Here is a 12,068-nt window from a genome sequence, read left to right as displayed (position 1 = left end):
TCTCAAACTCCTAACCTCAAGTGATCCGCCCGCCTTGGCCTCCCAAAGCGCTGGAATTACAGGCATAAGCTCACATGTTTTTCTTTTTTCTTTTTTTGAGACAGAGTTTTGCTCTCGTTGCCCAGGATGGAGTGCAAAGGCATGATCTCGGCTCACTGCAACCTCTGCCTCCCGGGTTCAAGCGATTCTCCTGCTTCAGCCTACTGGGCAACTGGGACTGCAAGCACATGCCACAACACCTGGCTGATTTTGGTATTTTTTGCAAAGACGGAGTTTCATCATGTTGCCTAGGCTAGTCACGAACTCCTGGGCTCAGCAATTCACCCGCCTTGGCCTCCCAAAGTTCTGGAATTACAGGTGTGAGCCACCACACCCAGACTAGGTGAGGTTTTTTTTTTTGGTTTTTGTTTGTTTGTTTGTTTTTTGTTTTTAAGGGAAAAAAGTTCTATTAAAAGAAAGCTTGGAAACCACCAATCTAGGTTATCCTGAACAATTAATCTATGTAACACTGAAAGAAAGTTTCGCTCAGATTCCATGAAGGAAGGTAACTGGGTAAATTACTTAAATAATTTGAGTCTCAGTATCTTTCTTTTTAGACAGCGTTTTGCTTTGTCACCCAGGTTGGAGTGCAGTGGCATGATCATGGCTCACTGCAGCCTCAGCCTCCAGGGCTCAAGTAATCCTCCCACCCTGGTCTTCCCAAAGTGCTGAGATTAAGGTATAAACCACTGTGCCCGAGTCTCAAATGTCGTGATTGAGAAAAAGGAGGGGCTGCACTAGATGATTTCTAAATTTCCTACCAGAATTAAAATCAACTAGGCAGCTGGTGACGGTGGCTCACGCCGGTAATACCAGCACTTGGGGAGGCTGAGGCGGGCGGATCACGAAGTCAGGAGATTGAGACCATCTTAACACGGTGAAACTCCGTCTCTACTAAAAATACAAAAAATTAGCCGGGTGTGGTGGCAGACGCCTGTAGTCTCAGCCACTCGGGAGGCTGAGGCAGGAGAATGGTGTGAACCCGGGAGGCGGAGCTTGCAGTGAGCCGAGATTGCGTCACTGCACTCCAGCCTGGGCGACAGAGCAAGACTCCATCTCAAAGAAGAAAAAAAAAAAAGATCAACTATGTAGAGTAGCAATACTAATAACAATGAGAACCAGTTTAGAAAATAGCAGGAAGATAATTATATTCCAGATATTTAATCAGCTAGATTGGACTCAATTTTAATACAGTACAAAAGGTTTAACTGATCCACAAAATCATGTTCTATAGTAATAGCGCAAATAAAGCAGGTTGTATGCAGCTCTAATCCCAGATCTTCTTTTTTTTTTTTTTTTTTTTAAAGACGGAGTCTTGCTTGTCGCCCAGGCTGGAGTGCAATGGCACAAACAATGGCACGATTTCGGTTCACTGCAACCTCTGCCTCCTGGGTTCAAGCGATTCTCCTGCCTCAGCTTCCTGAGTAACTGGGATTACAGGCGCCCACCACCATGCCCAGCTAATTTTTGTATTTTTAGTAGAGACGGGGTTTTGCCACATTGGCCAGGCTGGTTTCGAACTCCCGACCTTGTGATCTGCCCACCTCGGCCTCCCAAAGTGCTGGGATTACAGATGTAAGCCACCATGCCCAGCTTTCTCTCTTATTTCTATATCCTTTCAATCTAAAATGAACTAGGCGAATGCTTCTGTAATAATAAGTAAAAAATCAAAATGAGGCTGGTTGTGGTGGCTCACGCCTGCAATCCCAGCATTTTGAAAGGCCGAGGTGGGTGGATCACGAGGTCAGGAGTACGACTAGCCTGGCCAATATGGTAAAACCCCGTCTGTACTAAAAATACAAAAAAAAATTAGCTGGGTGTGGTGGCGCACGCCTGTAGTCCCAGCTACTCAGGGGGCTGAGGCAGAAGAATCGCTCGAACCTGGGAGGCAAGGTTGCAGTGAGCTGAGATGGTGCTACTGCACTCCAGCCTGGGCGACAGAGCGAGACTCCATCTCAAAAAACAAAAACAAAAACAAAATGAAACTAATGAAATCAATTAGAAGACTACACATATTTTGTAAAACTTTACTTCATGATCATTTGATTAAAAGGACCTCTGAGTATATACCATTTCATATCTGGGTAAGTGAAGAAAGATTTGTGTTATGGTTGTTCATACAAGATATATGATTAAGATACATAGTAACAGGTCAGACTCTTTATCAAACATTTGAAGTTATCTGTAAGACAGTAGTGCAGTGAAATGAAATAATCATTTCATAATTCAGTGATCTGAAATAGGCTAAATTATGAGTAAAACCAAAATAAAAAGTTTTCATAAATGTTAGGCAAAGTTCCTTCGCAAGTATCAATGAAAGAAGCTAATTTATCACACACACACCAAAAAAAAAAAAAAAAAAAAAAAAGGCATGTACAAGGTTGGTCAGAGATACACGTGTTAAAGTCAAGGCTGGGTGCAGTGGCTCACGCCTGTAATCCCAGCACTTTGGGAGGCTGAGGCGGGCGGATCACGAGGTCAGGAGATCGAGACCATGGTGAAATCCCGTCTCTACTAAAAATACAAAAAATTAGCCGGGCATGGTGCCGGGCGCCTGTAGTCCCAGCTACCCGGGAGGCTGAGGCAGGGGAATCACGTGAACCCGGAAGGCGGAGCTTGCAGTGATCTGAGATTGTGCTAGTGTACTCCAGCCTGGGTGACAGAGCCAGACTCTGTCTCAAAAACAAAGAAAGTCAAATAACTGAGTTGCAATTTTAAAATTAGTATGTACAAGCAAAATAGCCTCTTTACCTACCTACTATGAACTATATGCTATTATTGGATTGTCATTTTTGATACTGTAAAACTGCAGTGATAGGATTTCTGGATGATTACTCCTCTGGAAGAACTCTTAGTAAGTCATCAAAGATATCTGAAGAAATGAGCAGGGCTGTTCAGAAAGTTTTGGTCACCACTGTTTTGCAGTAAAAGTGAAAAATGGAGGGGTCTTAGAAATGAAACAAGAAATTAGTCAGCAGTGCAAAATATAAAGAGATGAGGAATCTCTAATTCCTTGGAAAGAGCTGATGTGATGCAGACAAACTTCTGAGAAAGGTTATACCTTCTATTACAAGAACATGGCCACAATGAATGTCTTAGGCCAGATGTTAGTAACCCATGTAGACAGTGAGCGCTTTAGCTAACAGTGGAACCAATACTGATAACAGGCTAATAAATATATTTCAGGATTCGAAAAACAAGTCAGGGTAAATATTAGATTTCCAAGAGTCCAAAGCCAGAAGTCTTCACAGAAAGGAAAAGGCAGTTGCTAGACAATGCAGGATATATTAAAGTGCAGAATGTTTAAGGGTTATAGATGAAATAGTTCTTCATCCTAGAAAACAAAATACTGGGCAGGATTTGTGGGACCAAAGTAAGGTAGCCAGACATCGAAGAAAAGCCTGTGGCTAAAAGGTAACCTTAGGTGTGAATAAGAAGCAAGAATGAAGAGAATACAGACCTGGAAACAATACCAAACCTAAATCTGACTCATGTTAGACCTGTAAGTAAGTTACATAGTGTTTCTCTACAATTTCAGCATCCAGGTTTTAACATGGAGAAAAAGGAATGAGGGGCATACTCTATAAGCCAAAGGCTAGCTAAAGTCACCTTTGTTAAAGAATCAATATTCTGAATATCCATTTTAAAATGTATTTTCTTAGTCTGAGCTGTTTTTGAAAAAATTAAGGACAGTAAGAATTTTTGTACACACAGTCATGATATGGAAGGAAATTCAGATAATTTCTGACTATGGTAGGTGGATAATGAGTCCCAACACCTTAGAAAAATCTGAAGAAAGTGATGGAGACATAAGAGGGAAAGTCAGACAGGATTTTATAAACCAATTATTTCTTTGAGACAGGGTTTCACTCTGTTGCCTGCCACCTTGATCTCTAGGGCCCAAGCAATCTTCCCACCTCATCCTCCCGAGTAGCTGGGACCACAGGCATGTGCCATCACAGGCAGCTAATGTTTTCTATTTTTTTGTACAGATAGGACTCGCTATGTTGCTTAGGCCAGAATCCTGGGAGATCCTCCCACCTCAGCCTCCCAAAGTGCTAGGATCACAGATGTGAGACACCATACCTGGGCAAACCAATTCTTCCTTCCTATTTGGGATTTTGCCAATAGCACATAAATAGGAGGATGCTGGAATACAAACCAAAGATCTTGATAAATTGCAACACTGAAAAACTCTTCCTTCAGTTAGTCATTCATAAAATGAATTGGTCAACAGATCCACTCAGGGAGTTTTTAAAAAATGTAGTCCCAGGACTACCATTCCTTGAGATTCTTTGGGTAGAGGCCAGGAATCCATATTCTTAAACATAATAATATTAAAACAAACAAACAAAAAATCCCCCTCAGGTTCCAAAAGTGTTTAGAAAAACGTTAGTAGGAAACTTAATCAAAATTTATTATTCAAGAAAGAACCCCAAAACATCCAAAGCTAACAAATAAGCTGCCACTGCAATGGCATACTGGCATATGGCAGACTGAGATACTACACCTGGAAGAATCTCATGTCTGGGCAAACACTAGGGTTAATGCTGATCCAACGAAGCACTGATAGAACTCCAAACGGCCACTCCATTCAGGACCTTAACTAAATGTTGTACAACATCTACAATGGGATTCTTATCTAAGCCAAGATCAGAGGTAGGAAAGTTTATGGCATAAAGGACACTGAAGAGCATGTAAGGAAATGATGGGCAGTACTCTACAATTTACTACATTTATGCTTTTCAATTTATTTTTTACCTTTTTTTTTTTTTTTTTTTTTAAACCTCTGGGTTATTTTTTTTTTCCTCCATCAATTATTAGCCATGGGCAGGGTCTGACAACATAAAGCACTGAAAAGACTGGCTACCCTTACTCTAAATCTTTGCTTTTGAAATCTATTTCAGAAATCATTTCTCATTTTCATTTCAAATTATATTAAGAACTGAGAGCCTTTTTTTTTTTTTTTTTTTTTTTTTAAAGAGAGAGCTCCTTATCAAATCACGGTCCTATTAAGAAATTTCAATGGTTCCCCCATTACCTATAGAACTAAAAAAAAAAAACCCTCATAGCCTTATTGGCCTGGCATTTAAAGCCCTCTGTATATCACCCTAATCTACCTTTTAATAGTCTACCTTGACAATAGTCTGCTATTCTCAAATGTGAAATACTCTACTCAGGCTAGTCTACTACCTCTCCTTTAAAAATACCATATTCATTCCTGTGTCTCTGCCTTTGTTCCTTCCTAAAAATATCTTTTTGTATCTTCTCTGCCAAACCATTTCTAAGGCTCAGCTCAAATCCTATACCTCTTTATGAGGCTTTCTCTAATCACTGTAGTCCTCAGAGCTCTTCCACTCTTTTGGGTCCCTATGTCTCTATCACTGTCACATACTATCTTCTATTGTTCGATTTATGTGTAATTGTTCTCTCTTCCTAACAGACTTTACGCTGTGCTAACTCCCAACATACTCTCACATGGAGATATGTACGCAGTAGGAATTCAATAAATTTTTGTTTTTAGTTTTATGTGAGAAGAAATACTGACAATTTTGTAAGAGCTTTCTATTTCCTCCTGGCTTTGAAACCGGGGGGGAAAGGGCGCAGAGAGTAAAGTGGATCAGCTGAGGGTCTATTACTCTCATATTTATGGAGAAAAGAGGTCCCTAAGGAACTTAATAATTCCGAAGTATTTTCTTACTTAAAGATTTCTAAAAATGTCTTTCTGGGTCTAAGACTAGGATCAAGAAAAGCAGGGACTGAGTAAAACATGACCTTAAAACTAGGCTCAAAGGCCCTCTATTTTCTCTAACCTTTTGGATAATTTCTTTCCCACCATTAAATATCTTCTAAAAAATATATTTCCATGAAGATTCTATCGCTGCTCAGCCTTTTGACTAAAATCAAGTGTAGTCCACGAAGGAATTCTATATTACTCAGAAGAGCTGGAAACTTCCATACATCCTAAAAATACTGATTATGGTGGATTCTGCACCCCCTCAACATTACGAATTATTCAAAATACTTGTTAAGTTACGCATTGGTTTAATAAATCTACTAACAATCCACATGTCTTATATACATATTAAGTATCCCTTTCCCAAAATGTTTAGGATAACAAGTGTTTTAGATTTTGGATTTTTGAATATCTGCATTATACTTTCTGATTCAGCATCCCTAATCTGAAAACCCAAAATCTGAAATGCTCTAATGAGCATTTCCTTTGAGTGTCCTGTGAATGCTCAAAAAGTTTTGGGTCTTTGGATTAGGCATGCTCAACCTGTACATGTTCTCCTGAAAGTATACTGACTTAGACAGGGAGTACCCAAAAGACAAAGTCTGTATTATAGACTTCTGCTTGAGATATCATGCAAAATTGGGTGCTTATTATTATATATATTTTTTGAGACAGAGTCTTGCTCTATTGTCCAGGCTGGAGTGCAATGGTGCAATCTCGGTTCACTGCAACCTCCGCCTCCTGGGTTCAAGCTATTCTCCTGTCTTAGCCTCCCGAGTCACTGGGATTACAGGTGCCTGCCACCACGCCCGGCTAATTTTTGTATTTAAGAGACGTGGTTTCGCTATGTTGACCAGGCTGGTCTGGAACTACTGACCTCAGGTGATCCGCCTGCCTCGGCCTCCCAAAGTGCTGCGATTACAGGCGTGAGCCACCGCGTCCAGCCTGGGTGCTTAATATTTTTTATAATGTGAAGAAATTAATTAATCTTGCCTGAACCAATCCCATATACTAGGTCAGAGCTCTCTATTATATATGCTCACATAATACTCTGGGTTGCCTTGCACAGCAGCCAATACAACTGTAACTAATGTCCATCTCCTCACTAGACTAAGTTTCTTGGGGCTGAGACTTCTTTCTTTACTATATTCCTAGTGTCTAGCATGTGCCTGGTATACAAGTACACAATAAAAATCTGTTGATTAGACCACAGCAGATGCCCAATTTGGGGAGATGACTGAATGTGTTAACATGTAATATACACGATTGGTGAGGAGATGAAAAAGAGTTGACTGTTGCCAAATTCAGAGGTAGAAGAGTTGAAGAGGTACAGATGAGAAGAAAAATCACACTGCTTTGTAAAACACTGAGAAGGTAACACAATATATAGGTGAAAGCAGACTTCAAAAAGGGTGTATACTTTCCATGAGAAACAGATGTCAAATATCAATGTCACAGAATTTCCCTGGGACTTTCATGGAGGCTTAGCATGAAAGGAGGTGTAACTACCTCCCCCCACCAACTACGCAGGATTGACAAAACAGCGCAGTGGGGAGGGAGATACGTACTGGGCGAATGTCTGCTGAGCTCCAGCTCTGGTCTCTCCAGGCTGCTCTGAAAGTCAGGAGGCAGCAGGGAAGCCACTCCCTCAGGATGGATCATCTCGTCCTCCGACTCAGCTGAAGCTTCTGCAAAGTACAGATCGGGTCGGGGCAGGGAGGGAGTGAAGGACTCAGCATGTAGGAATATGTAGAGGAGTGAAGGAGGTCAGCAAAGTCACAGATACAGAGATACATACCAAAAAGAGCACCATATACAAAGAAAAAACTCCCTGGGATTCAGCACTACTTCATCTAAATGGTAGCTTAATTTACTTATAACTCTTCCTGTTGGCAGGAATCCTCTTCTAACAAGACAGTCAAATTAAGTGTCCTCTTCCCTGACAAAAGTAAATAGTAAATCACTTGGCTTCATGGGCTATGAAAGCAAGTAAGTAGCAGTCTCAGCCTCACTTATTTTTGAAATTGCCTAGTTAGACAGGCCTATCTACTCGGTGACAGGGCTAAGAATGACGAACTCCTTGTTAAAAGTGACAATCTGGGCTTACCTTCAAGTTCTGCAGCTTCTCGAGCTTCACGTTCCAGACGCTGCCTAAGTAGCTCCTGCTGCTTTTCCAGATACTGTTTTATGAAACTGTTCTGGCTCATTTCCTCACCAATCTGTGTAGAGGAAATGAAAAAAGAGGGTCTAGGAAAACAAACCAGGAAAATGCAAAGAAGAAAATTCCATGGAGCAAAGTTGGACCCAAGAAAGATAACTAAAATGTTGGGAAGCTCTTTTCTAAGTTGGTTCTATATTGCAGAAAAGAATAGCCTTGAGTCACAAAAAAAAGGGCAAAAAGAAAGCTGCATATAATTTTTTGTTTTAAATACTCAGTTTCCAAAGAGTGATATTGGTACACAAATTACTTTTTTTAATTTTTATTTTCTAAGACAGAGTTTCACTCTGCTGCCCAGGCTGGAGTGCAGTGGCGTGATCTCAGCACACTGCAACCTCTGCCTCCTGACTTCAAATGATTCTCCTGCCTCAGCCTCCTGAGTAGCTGGGATTACAGGTGTGTGCCACCACACTCGGCTAATTTTTGTATTTTTAGTAGAGACGGAGTTTCACTATGTTGGTCAGACTGGTCTCAAATTCCTGACCTCAAATGATCCACCCGCCTCAGCCTTCCAAAGTGCTGGGATTACAGGTGTGAGCCACCGTGCCCAGCCACAAATAACCTTAAATTAAAATTCCTGTAATTATACCTTTTAGGCTAAATTCCTAGATTACATGGAACATTATCTAAAGGGTAATCTAAAATTTCCTTTTGGTAGTATCAAGACTGAAGCATGGTAGCTCACATCTGCAATTCCAGTACTTTGGGAGGCTGAAGTGGGAAGACTGCTTGAGCTCAGGAGTTCGAGACCAGCTTCAGCAACATGGTGAAACCCATCTCTACCAAAAATACAAAAAGCTGGGCATATTGTGGTGTGAGTTTGTCATCCTGGCTACTCAGAAGGTGGTAGGTGCAGTGAGCCGAGATCGTGCCACTGCACTCCAGCCTGGGTTTAAACAACAAGACTCCATCTCAAGGAAAAAAAAAAAAAAAAAGCCAGTTCCTCCAAAAGATCAATTGTTACCTAGTCAGGAAACATTTCTTTTTTTCTTCGAGGTGGAGTATCATTCTGTCACCCAGGCTAGAGAACAATGGCGTGATCTCGGCTTGCTGCAACCTCTGCTTCCCGGGTTCAAGTCATTCTCCTGCCTCAGCCTCCCAAGTAGCTGGGATTACAGACATGTGCCACCATACCCAGCTCATTTTTGCATTTTTAGTAAAGATGGGGTTTTGCCATGTTGGTCAGGCTAGTCTCAAACTCCTGACCTCAGATGATCCACACGCCTTGGCCTCCCAAAGTGCTAGCATTACAGGTGTGAGCCACAATGCCGGGCCTCATATCCAGGAAACATTTTATCAAACGTCTCCAAAATCCAAGTATAGTATTTAAAAGCATGAAATTAAGAGACTAAGAAAAGGGATATCCATTGAGCATTTAGACAAAGTTATAACTCCATTTTGTATAGGTGAAAGGAAATCCTTGGTAACAGGAGCTTATGCCTTTTCCTATTTTTTTTCTGTAATAGATTCCCAAGTTGCTCTTCTGACCTCCAGCTTTCTCTTCACAAGTTCTCCTCCCTAGAACCTTCTTGCTTAGCAAGTCTTATTTAGAACTCCCCAAAAAGCAAAAAAAAACCTGAATACTTTCTAGTCATTAAGTCATGTTTCCTAAACATAGTAAATGTTTATTTTCAACTAAAGTAGAAATGAGCCTCTTGGCACTCAATGGACATTGCCTAAGGGTGGGTTGCATGTATTACAGAATAGGCATGTTTGCTGCAAAACCCCTGTGTTAATAAAAGCAAAGCTTCAAAGACTAAAATGCAATGGGTAAAAAGAATACAATTAAGCTGATTAACTTATGCAGTTTCTTATGCTTGTTAAAGTACTTAATTGAACCTCTGAAAGCTGGCTAGATTATGATACTTACAGCTTAATGAGGTGATAACAAGGGAGTAGGAGGGCTCTCTTGTTTTCCACAGTATCCTGGGACTTCATCTAGTACTGAGGCTGCACACCACTGCTTTAACAAAGACTTGGATTTTTCCTTTAAGTATATGACACATTATAAAGAGGGGATTTTCAAAAACTGAAAGAAACTTTAAGAGACTGTGCAGCCTTATAATTTTTGGATTTTAACTGTGGAATAATTTAAAAGACATCTTATGCAGAAACTCAATAGTCAAAGCGGATAAAAGTAGATCTAATCTAGTTTAAGAGAGAAGTATGAGCCTTGCTTACTTGAGAAAAAGGTATTTATTTCCCCTAAGAAGCTCCCCAAAGCAGCTCCACAAAACCCCGAGAGCAGTTATAAACCCATGGGTTTAGTTTGACTTTTTCTCACATTACAGATAAGGAAATGGAGGAAACCAAGGCCTCCAAAGGTTAAGTTTCTTATCCTAAGTAAAGGAGCTATTAGTAATGCTTATGAATGAGTGCATTGAGTTAGTAGTTAACACTAGTAATGGTGGGTGACTTACACAGGATTGAACCCTTGGTAAATCTACATCAACAAGAGTTCCTAATTAGCAACTATTTTCCTACACTGTCACATTGGTGGTCTACTTCATATCTATACTCAAAGACATCAACTACCTTTCCTAAATTCATGGCAGATAAATGACTTCAGATCTCTGTACTACACGTAATTAATGGAAGCCACACCTTTCTGCACATACCATTTCAATTATTATAAACTAATAGCGCCTTTGATTCTGTTCTTTACTCCAGGCCCTTGTATACAACTGGGTGATTCGAATTCAACTGTCCTGGTTTGAGAACATTTCTGACCAAGGGAACTTAGGAAAATAGTCGTGAGGAATTAAGCATGAAATGTACAACACCACGTCCTGCCATGTGTCTGTATATCCAAAGAGCCCACTCCATTGAATAAACCTTTCTCACCTGGGAATTTGGCTGGAATGCAGCATGGGGTGTTGAGTGTTTCTGTAAATTTTCTAGCATTAGAGCCTGGTATAGAGAAGGGTAAAAGTCAGAAATGATGAGGAAAAAAAAAGAAAAACTCCCACCTCTACCACAACCTCTTAATTAAATGCAATGACTTAAATACACACAATTAAACTGTATTCCTCTTCCAGGGACCTGAAAATCCTTTACTGACACTGTTCTCATTCATCACCAGAAGACCCTTAAAGGTAGCCATGGTTACTGTTACTAAACGTACAGATATAAAATGCAGGCACACAGAATCAGTGACCTGGCTATGTCACAATATCAGTAATAGAACCAGTACTAAAATCCCTGTTGTCTTCTGCACTTGTGCCAAGTGCCCCTTCTAAATCTGATCATGCAGGTAAAACTACTTAAAAATACTCAAACCAGCAGCCATGGGGCTCCTGGTTTTTGCCTGATGGAATTACTTGGTCAAAGGGTTACCCAGGACTAGAGTCAATTTGTATAATTTCCAGTACTGTGGCACCTAGATTTACCAAATTTACAAAATTTTCAAAGAGGAAGCTACAGAAGAAAATGACCAGAGACCCTGTGAACTGTGGTCTAACCTAGTCCGTCCATCCACACACACACACACACAATCAGCTTCTGTATAAGCAACGGTCTGCCAACTCAACCCTGGAGCCAACCCAGACCTAATCTGCACTACCTGCCACGTATCCTACTGAACTCTAATTAAAACCAAGACATCCTCATCTTCCCTTCTTTAAACCAAACCTATACACTCGAATCGATCTACACCTACCTCATGACATTCCCACCTTAATCTACTTAAACTGATTCAAAACCCCCAATACATATCAACCTGCCTCGCCTCTCTCACCAATATTCACCAAATTCTTAACTACCCAAATTGCCACTAGATGCCCTATAAATTAGACATCTCTCTCATCAAGTCCCTTCACATAAAGGTCTCTCTTCATCTCACCTCATCTAATCGAGCAGACATTTTACCCTACCCCAATCCTATTCCTGCAGATACCGATACCAACCCCATCCACCCCTCCGCGCAACTATACCCCTAACTCCGACCCAGCCCAACTCGCCCCCCTCAGGCCAGCAACGCCGTAGGTTGTAGTGGGATTTAACTCCTTCTGCAGCGCATGCGCCGAAACCACAGATACAAACAAGGAGGGGGTGGGGGAAGGAGGAAGGAGCTTA

General features: G+C 40.9%; 1 protein-coding gene across 8 annotated transcripts in view; it reads right to left on the bottom strand.

Moving 5' to 3' along the window:
• Nucleotides 1-12,068, bottom strand: part of ACIN1 (apoptotic chromatin condensation inducer 1) — a 37,600-nt gene that overhangs the window by 24,645 nt on the left and 887 nt on the right. For 4 of the 8 annotated variants that reach the window (XM_003901582.5, XM_003901584.5, XM_017961038.2 and 1 more), the window contains exons 2-4: nt 10,839-10,904; nt 7,884-7,995; nt 7,345-7,464 (exon numbers count right to left, since the gene is read on the bottom strand). In XM_003901582.5, coding sequence (XP_003901631.1) covers nt 7,345-7,464; nt 7,884-7,995; nt 10,839-10,904 — 298 coding nt within the window. Of the gene's footprint in view, nt 1-7,344; nt 7,465-7,883; nt 7,996-10,838; nt 10,905-11,008; nt 11,883-11,926; nt 12,054-12,068 lie in introns of those variants that run through there. The other 4 variants (XM_009211188.3, XM_009211187.4, XM_003901583.5 and 1 more) reach the window with 4 other exon arrangements.

Source organism: Papio anubis, chromosome 7 (assembly GCF_008728515.1).
Source record: "Papio anubis isolate 15944 chromosome 7, Panubis1.0, whole genome shotgun sequence".
Taxonomy (NCBI): Eukaryota; Metazoa; Chordata; class Mammalia; order Primates; family Cercopithecidae; genus Papio; species Papio anubis.
This window is presented reverse-complemented; position numbering and strand designations above follow the sequence as displayed.